General features: G+C 42.8%; 1 protein-coding gene and 1 long non-coding RNA gene across 16 annotated transcripts in view; one reads left to right on the top strand and one right to left on the bottom strand.

Moving 5' to 3' along the window:
• The window catches only part of PEAK1 (pseudopodium enriched atypical kinase 1), a 292180-nt gene extending 276065 nt beyond the window's left edge, over window positions 1-16115 (top strand). For all 15 annotated transcript variants that reach the window (XM_004276341.3, XM_033440139.2, XM_033440132.2 and 12 more), the window contains one exon: window positions 13010-16115. In XM_004276341.3, the coding sequence (XP_004276389.1) occupies window positions 13010-14170 (1161 nt within the window). In that variant the 3' untranslated portion in view covers window positions 14171-16115. The remainder of the gene's footprint in view (window positions 1-13009) is intronic.
• LOC117203838 (uncharacterized) overlaps window positions 1-19905 on the bottom strand; it is a 47530-nt gene that overhangs the window by 14977 nt on the left and 12648 nt on the right. The gene's annotated exons all lie outside the window — the stretch shown is intronic.

The following is a 19905-nucleotide window of genomic DNA, read 5'->3' as shown; positions in this document are numbered from 1 at the left end:
TATACATTCTTTTTTTATATTCTTTTCCATTATGATTTATCCTAGGACATTGAATATAGTTCCCTGTGCTATACAGTAGGACCTTGTTGTCCATCCATTCTATATGTAATAGTTTGCATCTAGTAACCCCAAACTCCCAGCCCCTCCCTCCCTCCCCCTACCCACATCCCACACCCCACACCCCCTGCCAACTCCACAACCACAAGTCTCTTCTCTATGTCTGTTGAAGAGACTGAAAGGTCTTTTCAAATGTTACAAAAGGAAGTTGGTGCTAGAATTTAACAATTTGAAAACCAAAGGATACTACCCCTTAAATAACAAGTCCACTGCAGTGATAGAGTACTAAGATCTTAACTTTGGGTGTTGTCTTAGCCGTAACAAAATACTAAGACTGGATGGCTTAAACAACATAAATTTTTTTTCTCACAGTTCCGAATGCTGGAAAGTCCAAGATCAAGTTTCCAGCTGATTTAGTTTCTAATCAGCGCTCTTTCTGCCTTGCAGGTGGCTGCCTTCTTCCTAAGTCCCCACATGGCTGAAGGGGTGGGGGCTGTCTAGTGTCTCTTCTTATAAGGACACTAATCCATATCAAGGCCCCACCCTTGTGATCTCATTTAACCCTAATTACCTCTTTGTAGGCCCTATCTCTAAATATAGTAACATTGGGGGTTAACACGTCAACATATGAATTGGGGGGTTCACAATTCAGTGCATAGCATTCTGCTCCTGGTCCCCCAAAATTCATGTTCTTAACACATGCAAAATATGTTCAGTCCATCCCAACAGCCCCAAAGGTCTTAACTCATTCTAGCATCAACTCTGAAGTCTAAAGTCCAAAGTCTCATCTAAATATTATCTAAATGAGATATGTGTGAAATTCAAGGTCTGTTAAATCCTGAGACAAATTTCCTTTCCAACTGTAAACCTGTGAAACTAGTCAAGTTATGTGCTTCCAAAATACAGTGGCGGACAAGGATAGGACACACAATCCCATTCTAAAAGGGAGAAATCAGAAGGAAGGAAAGGATGATGGGTCCCAAGCAAGTCCAAAACCTTGCAAGGCAAATTCTGTTAGATATTAAGGCTCAAGAATAATCCTCTTTGACTCAGTACTCTGCCCTCCAGGCCCACTGAGATAATAGCATCACCGCTGTGGCTCTGCTGGGCACCCTGATCCTTTGGCTCTTTGTAGGGGCCCTGCCCACATGACTCTCTGCCAGGGCAGCCTACCCCTGGAGGCACTGAGCAGGTTCCTCCCGGCCTTCCCAATCTGTGAGTAGGTTGAGAGTTTTCTAAATCTTCAAGCCCTGGTTCGTTTTTGCTTAACAATTCCTTCTTCAGTTCTTTCTCCCTTTGCACTTCACTATAAACAGCCAAGAGGAAACAAGTCGTTCCTTTAACCCTTTATTTAGAAGTCTCTCAGCTAAATATCCAATTTCATTGCTCACTAGTTCTACCTTTCGCAAAATACTGGAACACAGTTTAGCCAGGTTCTTTGCCATTTTATTAGAAATCTCACCTTTTTTTCTATTTTCTAATAATATGTTCCTCGTTTCCGAGACCTCACCAGAATCACCCTTAATGTCCATATTTCTAGCAACAGTCTATTCATAAGTATCTAGTCTTTTTCTATTATGAATCTTAAAACTCTTCCAGCTGCTACCCAATTCCAAACCCACTTCTACATTTTTGGGTATTGGTTACAGCAGTGCCCCACTTCTCAGTAACAAGGTCTTAGTCTGCTTGGGCTGCCATAACAAAATACCATAGACTGGATGGCTTTAGGAACAACAGAAATTTATTTCCTCCCAGTTCTGGAGACTGGAAAGGAGGATTCTATTCCTGGCTTATAGACAGCCACCTTCTTTCTGTGTCCTTATGTCAGGGCTTGGGAGGGTGGGGGAGAGAATATGTCACATTGGGGGTTGGGGCTTTAACATATGAATCTTGGGAAGACACAGTTCAGTTCATAGCTTTATTCTGTTTTTCATTCAGTGTGATATCTGAATTGTATCGGTCTTCAACTAAAAGTAGTCAGCTGACATAAGTCCAAATTCTGAATCTATCATTGTGTATTCCCAAACAAGTCATGTAATCTCCCTTGATTTTCACTGCCCTTCCTACCTTGTAAGATTGTTATATGTGTATGTGTTTATGTAGTGAAACTGCTTTTGTAAACTATGAAGTATATATAAAATATAATAAAACTGCATTATTGTTGTTAACAATAATAGAAAATTACTTCTCAACATTCTTTTGTCACTCTCTGTTATTCTTCATTAATATTAGGCACTAGCCTGAGCATATTTTTAATAGGCTCTGCACTTAGATATTTTCTTTCTCATTCCTTCAAAGTCATAAACATCTTTCCTTAAAATTATGAGAGAAAGTTACTCATGTTACAATCCCTCAGAATTTTAGCACTGCCAAAAATTGGAAACAAAGTGCCTGATATTAAGGAAACAATGTAATGAATTATGGTATATCATCCCAATGGAATGTTTGCAGCCATTAAAAATGGTCATCATGAAGACTGTATAAAATCATGGAAAACATTTTTTGTAAAATGTCACATTAATATAGCAGAATACCAAATACTATGACCATAATATGCAAATAATTTCTAAATTTAGAGTGGTGAGGATTATAGGCAGTTTTTATTTTGTTTAAAAATGATGTCATAATGTCTTTTCATTGAAAAAGCTAAGGAATTGGAGATTTGGGATCATTTGATACTGAGCTTTAAATTTGTGCTTTAGCAGCTTATTAGCTGTGTTACCTTGGCCCAGTTACTTGCCTTTTCTAAGCCTAGTGTCTTTATCTGTAAAATGGAGAAAAAACTTCATTCTTCTTAAAGCCATTGTGAAAAATCACAAGAGTCAGTATGTACATAGAGATGTATATAGTGCTCAGAGCATCATTTGACACAAAGTAAGCATTCAGTAAATGGTAGCTATTTATTTTACCACTCTTCTTCTCATGTACCTAGAAAACACCTCTGTTTTCTTAAAGAATCCAGCTCTGTGAATTTTCTTCTCTGATCTTATTTATTTATTTATTTATTTATTTACACCAGGTCTTAGTTGTGGCAGGCGGGCTCCTTAGTTGCGGCTAGCAGGCTCCTTAATTGTGGCATGCAAACTCTTAGTTGTGGCATGCATGTGGGATCTAGCTCCCTAACCAGGGTTAGAACCCAGGCCCCCTGCATTGAGAGTGCAGCATCTTATCCACTGCACCACGTGTACATAATGGGCATTCAATAAATATTTCTTGACCTTTCAGCAAACATTTACTGTATAAAACATTGTGATATCTCTGTTATATCACATTTAACAGAATACAGAAATACATATGAATAAGACAAAAACCTTGCCTTCAAAGAGCATATATTCCAGTGGGAAAGACAAAGGCATAAATAACTTTTAAACAAGACGGATAATAAAGGTTCACAGTGGTGTGGAAATGTAAAGATAAATAAAGATTAATGAATGAAAGAAGTCATTGTTAACACTTACCTCAGGGCCAATAAAAAAGGGCCTCTAGTGTCCCTTTCACACGATTCTTAGGGGTGAATACAGTGCATGGAGAGAACAGTGGAAAATTGAACCATGGAAAGATTTGGGACCAAATTTAGAGGCTTTGATTGATGAGCTTAAGAGGTTAGGCTTTATTTTGTGTTTTGTGGGAAACCATTAAGGATTTTTAAACAGAAAGATGACATAAGATTAATGATTTTGGAAGTAAACTGCAGTGGAAGAGTCCAGAAGAATCGGAAGCAGGGAAGCCAGTCATTATACTATTGCAATTATCCAGGTAAATAATAAAGAGATCCTGAAATAGGACCATGGAAAAGAAGAGATAGGCAGTGAAAGAGCTGAGGCAGGCCGTCGACCATGTCTGGTGCGTGGCTGGATGTAGGATGAGGGCACTGTGCTAAGATTTCACGGAGGAGCAACCCCAGGAGGATGGTGATGCCATTAACTGAAATATGAATCAGAAAAACCAGAAAGATGAGCTCTCTGTGGAGCATGCCCATGAGATAGCCAAGTAAAGAGAAAGCCTGTAACCAGACAAAAATGTGAGTTCGGTACTCAGAAGGGAGGTCAAGTTTACCTAGTCCTCTCATAAACTTGATTTAGTTCAAACTGTGGGAATGTATGAGATTGTAGTGGTAGAGTCTGCAAATTGGGAAAAGGCCCACAGAGCTAAGTGACCTAAAGCAGGAAAATTCGGAGAGGATGTAGCAAAGAACAAGGGCCCACAGATCAGAGTCCAAGATTGCAGAAGGCTTGAGCAGAATGAGGAGAAGGCAGGAGTTGAATCTCTGGTAAACCTCAAAAAAAAATACAATCTTGGTACTAGTGGAAGTGGATATCCAATGCAGTGAGTTAGTGGGAATATGGAACGGGGAGGCTGAGGAGGCAGTGAGCACAGTGTATTTTTAAGTGTTTTGGTGAAGGAAAGGCCAAATTGATTCCCAGACAATATTTAATGTTCAACTCCTGTTTCTGTGTTATTCGTGTCTCCTTTTATCCCCTCGTCACCATTTGGTGAGCCACCACGCGGTAGATTGGACCGTCTGTCTCTGTGGCTACACGCTGGCTGGCCTCCAGCCCTTAACTTCCCTGCTCTAAATAAAATCCACCTTGCTTTTGCCACCTTTCAAAGAATCTGGGTAGCCACTGACCAAATGTAGTCTTCAAAGTACACTCGTCAACTTTAGAAGGGCGGGCCTTCGTCATTCTACACAGGAAGAAACTGAGAGCAGAGAGGAACAATTATTTTTGCATATCGTCATTAGCTTTATGGCAGGCTGCCTCCTTATTCCTATGTGGAACTTGTCTTGTTATATCATACCTGAGTCAATAGATTGACCCTGCTGTGTCTCAGTGTTATCCCTGAATGGACAAATGACAGCCTTTTGCCTAGAAGCAGGGTGGACAGTTGGTAAAATTATGACTCAGTGTCAGTGGGATGTTCTTTTTTCACTGTTGTCATGAGATCATTTTATAACAAACACTGCTATGTGAGACCACATGAGAAATTGATGAAATTACCTCGAGGAAGGTGATGAAAATCTTTTATAAGCAAAAAGAATAAATTTCTGACTTATTTTTCCAGTAGTTCCAACTCTGTGATAACAAGGTATCTTCTCTTTTTAAAGTAGTCCTGGGCTTTGTTCTCAGGGATAGAGCACACCAAGCTCAGTGAAGAGGTACACTTTCCTATTACAGCACTGGAGCAGCTTCTTTTCTTCCAGCTATGCCAAGAATCTTGTTAAAAGCTTGTAATAAAGTAGAGGTGAACTGTGGAGACCAGCATCTTTTATTGCATTTTGACTCTGGAGTCTCCAATGATCTCATTTAGGTGGATGCTGAGAAGGCAAGACACTAAATGAAAAAGCATTAATAGGAATAACTATGGTTGGTAGGAATTTACAACTAGTTCAGACTATAGGATCAGGCAATTAATTACTGGCTTAGTGACAAGGAAAAAGCTATAGAGGAAACCACTTTCATTATCATAATTCAACACAAATATGCCCAGCGTTAGAACTTCACAGAAAGTGATTAATCAGCAGCCAGCTCTACAGACTCATAGCCATCCTAGGTCAGTGTTCACTTTATTTCAGAGCTGAATGCATACAGAAGTGCCTTAAAGTCTCAACTGGAAATTGATTTAGAAAGGAGAAGTTTGGAGTACTCATGTAAACCTAGAATCAAAATGAATTGTCTAGTAGGAAAAGAGAGCCATAGATTTAATTAATGAGGTGAGAGGACATAGATAGGAATTATAAATTGGGATTCAAATTAAGTGAATTCCTAATCTGGGCCCTCAGCAGGTTATTGAACTGTGCTGTGCCTCAGTTTCTCTAGTGTGATCATCCTGGGTGTCATTCTGTCAGCCTAAATTACTGGCTCAGGAACAGGTGATTACAGGTGATTTTCTTTTGATCCATATGCTGAGTGGGAGCATAAAAAGATTTGATGAGTACAAATCACAAATAAAATAGTAAAATCTTATACAGTTACCTTCTTGAATTTCTCTTCTAGACTCCAAAATGTTTTCTGGGCATGTGAATATTTTTGCAGCAATTTAAGCTGTAAAAAACCTGGCCTACCTGACAGGTCTCATAGCAGATTCCTAAAGCATGGAGTTCTGAGTACTTGGGGCCCAGACAGCATTTATATATTAAACACTTAATCCATTTTGAATATATTTGTAACGGCATTGAGTGTGTATAGGTCTTAGCTGTGTAGCAGCAAGTAAAGCAGTACTCCTCCTGGGCAGATCAAGGAATTGAGGTCAATCGGTGATCAGCCTGTATTCTTAGAGTGAGGTTGTACCAAATAATGGATATCAATTTAGAATTTGCCAGTTTTCATTCTATACTCTTTCCTGTATGGAGTTATGCTTTTGGGTAATGTGACAAAATACCACAGATGGTATAGTGTGTGTGTGATCTTCAGTGTTTCTCATTTTTGTCCCTCTACCATTCATTCCCTACCATATCCATCTCACTTAAAGTTGACTGAGAAACTGTAAAGTGCATAGTGCGAGCTGGAAATGAGAATCCCTGCTGATAAAGTGGAAGTCAGCTGAAGGCATACTAGGCCGACTGGGCCCATAATAGAAAAATAAAAGCTAATGTAGAATATTTTTGAAGAGTCCTGTATTTTGTAATTATTGCTTTCTTTGGGGAAAAGAGAAAATTGAATGGAATGATGAAGAACAGTGTCGTTTTGTGTGGTTTTGTGCAATACAAAACCCCTGAGCCTCCAAGGCAGCCTGGACTCAGCAGACAGCCCTCATTGTTCAGATTTTACTCATTTGTGTAGTCAGGTCATGAGTGTTTATTACCCAGATTTGTCAGCCATTGCCCCCTCCCCATCACCTTGCCAACTTCCATGTGTTTAATAAAAGCTATGCATATATTCTAGCTGTTCTGAGTAAATAAGCCTTATGGCTACACCAGGTCAGATGTCACCTTTCTTAGTATTTGTGCAGACATACTGAGCATGCACTAGGTGCCTTGCTCTGTGCTGGAACCCAAAGCTACAAATATCTGCTCTTAAGACAGACAAAAGAAAAATGTGATAGCTGTAATAACAGAGACATGTACATGAGATGCAGGTGAAACAGAAAGGAGGTTTAGGGTATATAGCACTTTCTCTCCTTGACACACATGATGCATGTGATGACTTTGAAAAAAGTAAGTGGGAATCCCTCAGGCATATGAGGGGAGAAGAGAAGCCTAAGTCAGAGAGAACACCTGGAGGGTAGGAGTAGGGCTCTGGCTGCATGTAGTTCAGTGTGGCAAAAGTGGAAGAGGGGTGAGAAATAAGACTAGAAACAGAGGCCAAGCCAGGACCTTATCCTGTGAAGATAATGAGGAACCATGAGGAAGTTTATCCAATTTTTTTTTTTTTTTGAAAGGTGGCTCTGGTGACCACGTAGAAGGTGTATTTGAGGGGAATCACATGAGAGGCAGGGAGACCAGTTGGAAATCTTTTGTAGTAGACCAGCAAATGATAGTGGTAGCCATAGAGATGGAGAAAAGAGGATAATTTGAAAGTTATATGGGAACAAAATCAGTAGAAGTTGGTAATTAACTAGATGCAGGGAATGAAGATGGAGGAGAAATCCAGAGTGAACTTCATATCTCATCTAGTTGTTGGGACAGATAACAGAGCCATTCACCAATAGAGGGCGTACTGGAATAACAGGGAATTTGGTGGGGAAAAGTTCAGGTTTGGTTATGTTGAGTTTAAGGCATCCATCTATAGGATGGGACATACATGGAGAGAAATCAAGTAGGCCGTTGTATAGATAAGTCTGAAGCTCAGAGACAAGTTTGGACTGCAAAAATGTAGATGTGAAAGCCAGCAGTATATCAAGATGGCTGAAGCCATGAGCTTACTGAAGGGAGTATGTCAATGAGAAAAGAGGATAGAGAGCAGACCCCTCAAACACCAGCATTTCAGGAAGCCTTTGGGAGGAAGGTAGAGTAAGTAAGAACAGATAATACCACTCCCCATTCAACAGCTGATTTACTCCATAGCCATCCTGTTTTGCCAAATGTCCACCTTTTTCCCCCACCTCCCTACTTTGTTGCCTTAAACTGAATATCTATTCCACTCCCCAATACTGAAAGGGCAGCAAGATGTACACCCTCTTTACAGGTCCCAGGCATCGTAGGCATTCTGAAGGGGTCAGTAGCATTAGACACATAACGCTGTCTTCTCCTTCCCAGCTGCTTTTAATGAGGCTTTACAGTCAAAGCCCCCCACAGTCTACTTTTTTAAAGTTAGCTGTCTAGGTTGAGATTATTATAACAAACATAAATGCTTTATAATGGCAAATTTGCCTCAAAGATATGCAGAGTAGTTACCATGAGCAACACAGAAAATGAGCTCCTGCACTGAAATGAATGTTTGAAATTAAACTTCTCAGGTTGTGTGTGAGGATCCATTGTCAGCTCTGTTTCTCCACTAAGATCAGGCTTGTGTTAAGTGTTGTATATTTTGACCTGGGTCTAAGAAGGTCTCAGGAGAGATTAGTTTGGCTCTGATTCTGGAAGCATTTTTTCCCCCATTTTCCAACAGATGATTTAACAGTGGTTGAGGAGTCCCCCACCCCACTGTATTTAGGGGCTCTGGCCACATTGCTTCAGGATGCTATGTTCCACAGATAGGAAGCTTAAGGAGCTGTCAGATACTTGTTTGAATGCACAATTGATAGGAATCAATATTTCTCCTTCCCCTTCTCTGTTCTCACTCATCTTTATTAACTCAGACAAGCACTCAGTTTCCCCCAAACCTCTGTTTTTGTGACAACGTATTGTCCACATTGGTGGGCGTGGAGCCACCAGCTGGCTGACTGTCCCTTTTGATGTTCTTCTGGCTTCCTCTAGAGAGGTAGCTCCAGAAGGTGTGCCTTGTGAGTGGGCAGAGAGGCAAGAGTCACTGTGCCCAGGATGGGCATCCCTTCGTGCTTGTGCTCCTCACACGAAGCGTTCCCTTTTCATGAATTAGGCATTGCCACCTTCGTAGAACCGGGAACTTGTCCACAAAGAGGACCTATGGCATATTTTACAAGATTCAACCTTCACCAGCCTGGTTTTGTTCTCTTGCTGCAGTCTCCGTGCAAACGACTCCAGGATCTTGATGTTGCAGCTCCCTCTAGTGTCACTGTGGCTCAGGCTCTCCTAGGGCTTTTCTTCCCATTCAGAAAATGTACACAGTACAGTCTGTCAAAATTGGCAGCATTTTAAATAGGCTTTCCCATATACAGTCAAAACAAATATGAGATGATTTTTCTCCCATTACAAAAGGGAATCTTACATGAAGATATGGGACCATTCCAGCTCCAGTTTTGTTCCTATTTCAAAATTTTGTGAAGCCTAGGAGTCCTGTGGAAATCATTCTTCTTGAGGAGTGGATCTTTCAGTTCAAGCCAGCTACGCTTTGTAAGGAAGGAGTATGAATTCCTTTCAAGAAAAGTAAATAAAAATGGGAGGCCAAGAAGAAGTTACTTTGATCTCTGCTAGAGAAAATACTGGGTAAGGGAAGAAGGAAAAAAAACAACAACCAGCTGGAAGAACCCTGTCCATTTGTTCTGAAAAGAGTGGCTCGTTTTCTGAAATGACTTTTGGACTAGAAATTTATCATCTGAAGAAAAATGGCTACTGTGTGGTACATAGAATAACATAATACTCCTACCTAAATTAACATCATCGCAGGCTCCATAATAAAGATTTATGAGATACTCATCATATGAGAAATCCTATTATGGAGATCTCCATAGGTCTGTGTTTTGGTTGTAACTGTTCTCATGGTTATGAGCCAATCAGAAGCCCTGGTATTTTGTTTTCCTCTTTCACACTCCAGTCTTCTCCCTTTCTCCTTTGCCCTTACAACTAGAGTGACCCATTATTCTCCAGCCTGTCTACATATTATAAGATGAAGAGATAAGGAAGTGCTGCCTCCTCAGCTTGACTATTTAGGCAGACCATTTTCCTTCAGAGCATCCAAAATGACTGAACAATTTATCATTTCTTCTTTGTAAATCACTTTGAACTTTTATCTCAAGTTGATCTGTGAAGCTAAACATAAATGCTTGTTGTAGGATCCATGCTCTTGTCTACTGCCAAAGCTCTAGGATATCTTATATAAATGTGTGTGTGTGTGTGTGTGTGTGTGTGTATGTGTGTGTGTGTAGATAAAATTAGAATAGAAATAACAATTAGAGTATCATCTCTGCTTCTAATGCCAAACCACAAGGTGGCAAGTTTTTTTCAGTGCAACTTGGCATAGTGAAAACTACAGTTGGGCCAAACAGTTCTCTCTCTCTTAGCCTTAGGTTGGCCCATCTTAGATCAGAACATGCTGTTGATCTTGACTTGTTTGTCAGGGCTGACCTGGCATGGAGGTGTGAAACTTTAACGGTCCCTCTTTAGCTGCCCTCTGTGAAACCTATGGTCAGAGAGCCTCCTTGCTGAGGCTAGTGGCTCTCAGACTCAAAACAAAGATGCATTTTTCTATCTTGCTCTATTTGTTCGAAAAAATATGAGGATTCTATAATGCATCATTTTAGCATTTACAAGTTGTTAACTTTTTTTTTTTTTTTTTGCGGTACGCGGGCCTCTCACTGCTGTGGCCTCTCCCGCTGCGGAGCACAGGCTCCAGACGCGCAGGCTCAGCGGCCATGGCTCACGGGCCCAGCCACTCCGCGGCATGTGGGATCCTCCCGGACCGGGGCACGAACCCACGTCCCCTGCATCGGCAGGCGGACCCCCAACCACTGCACCACCAGGGAAGCCCTGTTAACTGTTTTAGTCATTATGAATGTTACATTTGTACAGCTTTGTAGTTTACAGATATGCTCTACATACTTGATCTCATTTGATTCTCATAATTGCCCTGTGAAGTAGATTTCAGTATTCTTTATATTGTCTCCTTTATTAGAAAGACTGGGACCCAGAGAAATTAAGAGAAATGCCCAAGGTTACACAGCTAGTAGCGAGGCTAAATGCTAGGCCTCTCAAGTCTTTGGTGAGTGTCCTTTCTATAGGATGACAGCGAGAGTTTAACTACACAGTCTAATTCAGCCAAATTCAGTGGTATTTGATTGACTTTTCAAAGGCTGAGGAGTTGGGACCTTTGAACTTTCATTCCAGTAGGCAGTGTGATATTGAGCAAATTATTAAAACTGGAAATGGGGTTAATGGTACCATGTCCTGGATCTAACTCCCATACAACTAAGTGATGACTAGTATAGGATTTTTAAATACCTAGTGACGTATAAATATGAAATATTGCCAACAGTATAGTATAGAAAGATTTCATGTTGTGACTAATGAGCGTATAGGATTATATATTATACTGCATGTGCTGAGACTTTGAGAGCTTTCCAAAGATAATACTTTCCCAAAGATATATGTTTGGACTTGAACTCAGTCTGGGGATATCTCTGTTTTAAGACCAGAAGTTTGCTTAAAGAAGAGATGCTTACTGTGCCCTCAAACTTATGAGGTAGGTGGTAGAAGACTTGAAGAAACTTGTTTTCAGACCTCTGTGTGTATGTGCGCACATGTGTGCATGCATGTGTGTGTGTTGCACTGAATCACTCATGTCAAGTCTCTAACTGTAATAAATATGTATAAATACAGTAAATGAGAGAGGGATGTTCCTCTCTCTTGAGACTCCTTTGCCTTTGGTCTTTTTTTTTTTAATATCTATTTGAATGGAAATCAGAGCATGCTGCTTCTCCGAACTGAGAACCCATCAGCGTCCTCCTAAGATGTACATTTTTCTTTTTAAATAGAAATGACTAGAAAAGCTTTTTAAAATTTGCATTTCTGTGTTACTGCAATAAATGGGCAAATGTAAACACTACAGAGCACCTGTTGCTGGGAGGCTTTGGTGTTTGTGAGATGCGGCAGTGTGCTCCTGCTGGGGAGGAAGAGTGGCAAGTGTGCACCTGGTTCCCAGGGTCGTGGAGGATCTGTCTGGACTAGACTATTATGATCTATGAACTGGCGTTGGAGACTCAGCCTTCCGTTGTCAACTTCTCATATCATATCATGAGGAGAATCCCTTTAGGGGTGATTTTATTTACTCTTTGCTTTTCTAACCCTTTAAGACCAGAAATACAATAGTTGTTTTAGTATGTAGAACTCTTGGCTAATGTTTTTGATCAAGCAACTCTTCCTTGATCCGTAACCACTTAAGGTCTTTTTGAGAGGCCTTATTGCTTGAATATTAGGCCTTCAGTGAGGCCTGTTAAGAGAAAGTGTAAAACTCAGACTCCTGCCATTGAAATGTTGGCCTTGCTCTGACTAGTTGAGACCAACGATTCTCTCACTCTTTCATCTCTACCCTGCCAGTGAACCATGAGTGCCTGAGTTGTGACCATCACCATGACATTCGTTAAAAAGTTAGGAAAACCCACAGTTTACCTGGCCAATTGTATGTCACTCTCCTGACCGGTGATGTAATAAGGTATTCTGGCCTACTTTATGAGCCATTTATTGAGCTGCTGTATAAGTCTAGGCTGTAAACCTCCACAGAAGGCGGGTGGAAAATGACTTTTTGTTGTTCAGTTTTCTAGATGAGGGGCAAGGTACAGTGGAAAGAGGAAGCTTTGGTGTTAGACAGACTTAGGTTTGCAAACTGGTGACCCTGGGGTTTTTTTGTTTTGCTTTGTTTTGGTTTTGGTTTGTTTCTTTAATTCTTAGGTCCTCCGCCTACTTTGAAGAGTTAGTGTAAGGACTAGAGATAATACACATGAAGTTAAGCATGTAGACACTGTTGCTGTCACTCAGCACAGGATTGCCAAGACCCTTTCTGAAGACTCAGCTCTTAACGCTGTGTCTTCACTGCAACGCTGTTGCCTTTGCCACTCCAGACTCCCACCAGTCACCTTCCAGGTAACACTTCTTTACACATCATAAGCCTTATTATGAAAGTGTGCATTTTAAATTGTGTTCTTTGCTTTCTTCTTACAGATCTGTAAGAGCAAAGCTAAAGAATCGCAGCAGTATTATCACAGCTTGGCTGTCCGGCAGAGTCTGGCTGTCCATTTTAACATCCAGCAGGACTGTGGTCACTTCCTTGCTGAAGTTCCTAAACGTCTGCTTCCCTGGGAGGACGCTGATGCCCCGGAAGAGGAAGAGGATGAAATGGAAGCGACGGAAGAGGTGAAAGGAGGAACTGATGGAAAAAGCCCAGAGCCCAGCTCTGAAGCAGAGTCATCCCACAAAGAAAGCCAGGCAGTCGTTAGCAGGAAGCAGAGAAGCCACGTCGTGGTCATCACCAGAGAGGTTCCCTGTCTCACCGTGGCCGACTTCGTGCGAGACTCTCTAGCGCAGCATGGGAAAAGCCCTGACGTGTATGAGAGGCAAGTGTGTCTGCTGCTCTTACAGCTGTGCTCCGGCCTGGAGCACCTCAAACCCTACCACGTCACTCACTGCGATCTGCGTCTGGAGAACCTGCTACTTGTCCACTACCAGCCCGGGGGACCCGCCCAGGGCCTTGGGCCTGCGGAGCCCAGCCCCACCTCTTCTTGTCCCACGAGGCTCATAGTAAGCAATTTCTCTCAAGCCAAGCAGAAGAGCCATCTGGTAGACCCTGAGATCCTCCGGGACCAGTCCCGCCTCGCCCCAGAGATCATCACAGCCACCCAGTATAAAAAGTGTGATGAGTTCCAGACAGGCATCCTCATCTACGAGATGCTGCACCTGCCCAACCCCTTCGATGAGAACCCAGAGCTGAAGGAGAAGGAATACACTAGAGCAGACCTGCCTCGCATCCCACTCCGCTCCCCCTATTCCTGGGGCCTGCAGCAGCTGGCCAGCTGCCTCCTGAACCCCAACCCTTCTGAGCGACTCCTCATTTCAGGCGCCAAAGGCATCCTCCAGTGTCTGCTCTGGGGCCCCCGGGAAGGCCTCTTCCAGACTTTCACTGCCTCCCCCAGCCCAGTGCAGAGGAATGCCCTGCTCCAAAACTGGCTAGACATCAAGCGAACACTGCTCATGATCAAGTTTGCTGAGAAGTCCCTGGACAGGGAAGGTGGCGTCAGCCTGGAGGACTGGCTTTGTGCTCAGTATTTGGCTTTTGCTACTCCAGACTCCCTCAGCTGCGTCGTGAAAATCCTGAAGCCCCGTTAACGTGTCCCAGTTGCTGCTCTTACTTCATTGTCGCCTTCTTCAAGTGGCTCACATACTTCCCCTTCCTAGTACTCACACAGAATTCAAGGAAAGGGGAGAGACGAGCCTTCCATCCCCATCCATGAACAGATGAGTCCACTCTGAAAGGTTGTCCTCAGCTCTAAATCCAGTGAGACGCTGAGTCCCTCTTAATTTCACAGAAAGTCAGCCGCACAAACACGCAGCTGCCTTCCATGGGAATGCCTTCCGCCCTAACTGTCCCCCAGATGCAGGGGAAGTGAAGACATGTCCTTGAAGGGACAGCTCCTCTGGTTTGAACTCAGTGAGCTGGGTCCAGTTCCTCCATAATTCTGAATAGCCCGTGTCTTTTTAACACCGTGTATTTATTCTCACTAGCAATAGACGGATTTAACCAGTCCTTACCACCATCCACTAAGCTCTCACAACAGACTTTCTTCCTTTAAAGGATCAATAACTGACTCTCTTACCAGGCGGAACTGCCATCCTTAGCATCAGCCCAGTTTTGGTTCCGGGGACTGTATCCTTTGTTCCAGGAGGAGTAGAAGGACGAGGAGAGATCCCACCCTCTGGGTCATGAACCCATTTTCATTTCTATTATCGATAAGTGTGTGCACTGCATGGAGGGCGGCCCTAACCGTCTCCCCTCTGCTGCCACTGCCTGATTCTCCTTCACCTCTACTCTCTCCCCACTTGCCAATGAAGTTTGGGTTTATCGGCCACTTGTGGCCCATTACAGAGCTGACCCAAGGTGGTGTCACCAGTGCCTCAGCAGGGTGGAGTGCAGTTCAGATCTTATAAATAGCTGGCAGGACACAAGGAGATGATTTTCCTGCATGTGCAATTCTCTAGGGGACATCAGGGGGACAGAGTTTAAAGTACTGTTCTTTGATTACTGTCAGAGCTGTCAACGTTGGCAGCCAGGGCTGCCGGTGCCCAGATCACAGTTTTCCCTCGAGCAGTAATTGGCCAGCTTCCTTCTGTCAGTAGCCAGCGTTAACTAGTCTACCAAATGCTGTAGACAACAGCCCTGCACGAAACGGCTGTCAGTGGAGCTGTAACGTCTCCTTAGAGGGCATGGCGTGGCTGGCTGTTAGGATGGCCAGAAGGCAGGGGAAGGGGAGAAGGCCGCTGATGAGACTGCTGACCTCCTCCCCAGAATGCCGGCCTTTTCTAGAGAGACTGCCTCCCAGTGCACAGGCACATTGCTCCTTGTGACCCTCTGAAATGGCTCTGGAGGACAGCTCCCAGGGAACTTGGATTGCTGAGGTGGGTGGCTGAGAGCTGTTCACCGCACGTGGGGTCTGTGCTCCTCCTCTATGGATATATGTGCAATTTTGGTATGTATTTTTTTTTAGCTGTATATACAATGTTTATGTTGCGACTTCACCTGAAGCAATATCTCCAGAAACCCTCCCCTTCTTCCCTTGGCACATATTTGAGCTGAGTGACGAGTGTTCCTTCCACCGGGGTGTGTGCGTTTGTGTGTGTGTGTGTGTGTGTATGTGTGTGTGTTTTATTCAAAACTGTGAGTATCTGTTCTGTTTACTTCAACCTTGAAATCCCAAGAGTCACTCAGACAGTGTGAGAGTGTGTACACGTATGTACCCGTGTGTGTGCACATGCACGCTGGAAGTAGAGGCCAGGCCTCTGGGGGAGCAACCTGTGGCAGGGTTGATAGACGCGTTCTCTGCACTGGTTGGTGAGACAGCCCTGGGCCCCTCATCTACCGGTGCAGAATTTGTTAAAGCCAAGCCTGATTGTGCAGTATTACTTAGATAGCACGTTAGTGGCCTTTTGGTAATTTCTAAACTTTTAACATTATTAACAACCTTTCATGTGATTCACCTATATCAAAGAGGATCAAGAAAGGAGAAGAATGTATTTTATTGTGCTCTTTTTTGTTTCTTTTTCTTTTTTTTTTTTTTAGAGAATGGGACATGTGAGGCTCCCTATGGAACATGTGCCTGTCCTCCTGGCCAGCAGTACAGGACTTCCAGGGAAGAGAGCTGGTTGGCCCACAAAGAGTCTTGTCTCCTCTGGCCAGAGTACAAGGCTCTGCCCCTAGGAATGGCCACAAGGTGGGCATGCCGCTGCAGGCCAGCAGTCCACTCTCTCTCTCGGTGTCCTGTGACATGACCACACCTTGCCTAGCAGGCTGGTGTTCGGTTCACCTTAGCATAGCCCACGTGCACATAACTCCCTGCCCAATTATACACTGAAGTGGCAGTGCACAGACCACTGACCCTGTCAGCCAGCACGTTCCCTTAGCAGCCCCCCTCCGTGGTTTGCATATTGAGACACTTTCTCAATGTCACTCTCGTGGTGCCTTGCCCATGTAAATTTGAATGTTGACTATTTAATGAGGTTTCATATTTAATGAAGAATGTTTCCTGGTCCCTCTATTTGTTCTCTAGGTATCCTCCCTCCCCCACCACACACACTTTTTTTCTCTGTTTCTGTTTTGCCTTGGACCCAGTCTTCTTCATTTTAACTCTATAGTATTATAATCATGGACACCCTCCACTACCGTTATCTCATAGCACTGGCAAACCGAGCACCTCTTCACATCAGATGTGTTTAGTACTGTTTTCATATTCAGATTTGTTAAGGGCAAAAGAGTAATGCCAACTAGTCAGAGAAGGGACTCAGGCTTCCCTGAGACAGGTGGCTAGATTAACAGCTCTCTGAGTGAGGGCCAAGGAATGTAAGGTGGGGAGGGAAGAAGGTGTTACAGGTTAGAGCAGAATAGGCAAAATAACCCTATTTCTAGGCAAGAAGTATTTACATCAGGTGGTCCTCCAAATATTTTTCCAAGTATGATGAAATTCAGTCAATCTCATATTATCACAAATATTTTACATTTCCATTTTAATTGTAGTAGGAACTTCGAATACATTCATCAACTGGAAAGAAATCCTGCCCTCAGACACAGACATACATACATATTTTTATATATATATATATATATATATATATATGAGTTTTGGATTGTGACTAGTATAGCACTTTGTTTTCTCAAGTAATGTCAAGTTATTGTCTTCAATACTGATTGGATTTTTTCTCTTCTATTGAAATTTATACTATAGATTCTTCCATTTATATTGAGAATTTGAACAATTAAGCCGCTATTGGAACTTTTCCTTAAGCCACATGAGCAAGAATAATCTCTCGTACACATTTGGGTACTAGAGAAACAGGACAATGGCTGGAGTAGCCAAGACCAAGACTGAATGTACAGCAGAGTGCCTTGTTAGCATGATAACCTCGTCTGGGAAGGAAGGGAATTAGATGTTCCACAGGAAGGACGGGGGCTGTGAGAGGGCTCTTTTGCTAGCCTGAGGAGAGCCCCTTTGGTGTACTAGTGTGATGCCCAGAAGCTAATTCATCAAGAATAACAGCAGGATGGGGAAAAGAGCAGTTGCAACATGTGGAATCAACAACAAAAGAATCGGGAAGGACGTCCAGCAACCCCTAGGCTAAGTCTGAATTGGAAGCCAGGAATATGGCAGTGGGTTTCAAGTTTTGCCCTCGGAAGATAAACCGGGTGAGATATATGGGGGGGCACAAGCACCCACACTCCCTAGCCTACTGATGTTGAGGGGCTAAAAGTAAAACCTATTGGTTAGGATTTCAAGACTCTGAGTAACCTTTCATTGTCAGTGGGGGATAGTTGTGCTTCCAAACTCAGAATAAGTTTGTGAACCTAGAAAACTCTAAGCCAAGAGATCTGAACCTCTAGAAATATTAATGATATTTCTGGAGTTAAACTACCTAAAATTGTATTTTAAAGTTTCCAGCATTGTAAAATTTCCATGAAAGATCTTTGGGGCCTACTAAACGGTAGGGCGTAGAAGGATTGCACTCAGCTTCCCAAATTTGAATTAAGAATACTTTGGTGCTGGGAAGTAACCTGACTTGGTTTTGCTGATAACCTGCAACTAGGATTTTTCCCTAGATGTTACCAGCAGTGATCTGAAAAAAATACAGGCTAGTTCCAGAAATTGGGATGGACTTCTTATTCTGCACTATATTCCAAATGATTCTAGATGTATAAATGAAGTATGAGCATACTTTGGGGTGGGGGGGAGGAACTTGACTCCCTGGGTTAACTCTGACATGTTTTTTATTCCCCTCACTAGTTGATAAGGATTAAAGATTCTGGTTCAGCCTAATGAGTAAACAGGATGGCTGCCCACGAACCCGGGTTATTAGTTTTACCTCATTGAAGCTCATGTTCTCAAAGGCCCTAAGTGCTGTGCTGAGACGAATCCAAGTGCTGCTCTTGCTGAAGTGCGCACTGCAGCCCAGCTGTCCACACTGATGGCAGCACTGAAAGTGGGGATTCCGTTGGACCAAAAATGATGCCATAAGGGAAGCCACAAGAGGTGCAGTACAAGATCCTAGGTAGAGATTATGCCAAAGAAATCAAGCCTTTTTGTCCTGATGCTTCTTAGGTGATGAGGTTGAGTTATGACAGATGCCGTGGGAGGAGAATTCACATACATTCCACATCCAGGTATTCAGCTGATAAAATAATGCATCCTCAAATAAGCACCTATTTTTTTAAAACAAGTCCATTTTGTGTATTAGGAAAAAAAAGATGATGATGATGATGATGAAGAAAACCTTGCGCAGATTATAAAGTTCCCCAGTATTTAAGGAGAAGGAACTGTTTCCTCTCTCGTTGACATGGTTGTGACTACTGCCCAAACTTCAGCTTGGGAACATCATATCCACGTAATACTGAGAGCTGAGGAATTTTTTAAAAGAGATATGGTAGTTTCCATAGGTTTGTTTAAAGAACTCCTGGGAAATTTCTTAACAAATTGTAATATTTTTTTATAAACCTTCCTACTGAGGTGTTTATCACTCACCATCACCACCATTTAATATTTATAAGTGCCCAGAATGTACAAGGTGCTATATAGCTGTTAAACACCCCCCTCTCTGCAGCTGTTTGAAATTAGAGTAGGTTTTTGCGTCAGCCACTGCTAGAAGCTTTCCCCACCTGGGCTGGCGGCAGGGGCTTGCATCCGGACATCCCATCGCATGTTTCCCACTCCAGAGAGCCTCCGTGTTTATTCCAGCTTCTCACCTTTACCCATCCATTTGCCTCCATGTTTATTGTTGTTTTTTTTTTAATCCAGAAAGTTTCAGGGAATCCAAAGAGGTCGGACATTTTCTAACCTAGCAGAAGTACAGAGTCATATATTTTGCTACAAATATTATATTATGGAAAATCCACTTTGCCCGTGTAGTGTGTGGAAAGTATGTGTGTGTCCGCACTCATGATAACTTGAATGTTGAACCAGTCCTGTGGCTTCAGGGTAGCGTTTTTGAAAGATAAACCACACTGCTTCAGGAAACTTGCTCCAAATAACTACTTGGTTATCCCTTCCCTTAGCAGATGTGTGAACACACTGGGATGGGATTTTTCTGTTGATGATATGCCGGGCATTTTGGCGTGAGATGAGGGCAGAAGCCAGATGTTGTCCTTCTCAGTGATTTGAATCATGGCAGCCCTCATTCCACTCTCTCTTTCATTCCCCATGGCTCTGCCCATGCTCTCTTTTTGAAAATCTTGTTTCTTTTGCTCTTTCCTGGAGCTTCACCTCTACTTAACATGTTTTGGAGTTGTATAAACCTACCAATGAAAGGTCCCCTCTGTCACCAGGTGGCGCCGCCCTTTGGTTTGCTGTGGTACTTTGCTGTGT

This window comes from Orcinus orca, chromosome 2 (assembly GCF_937001465.1).
Source record: "Orcinus orca chromosome 2, mOrcOrc1.1, whole genome shotgun sequence".
NCBI lineage: Eukaryota > Metazoa > Chordata > Mammalia > Artiodactyla > Delphinidae > Orcinus > Orcinus orca.
This window is presented reverse-complemented; position numbering and strand designations above follow the sequence as displayed.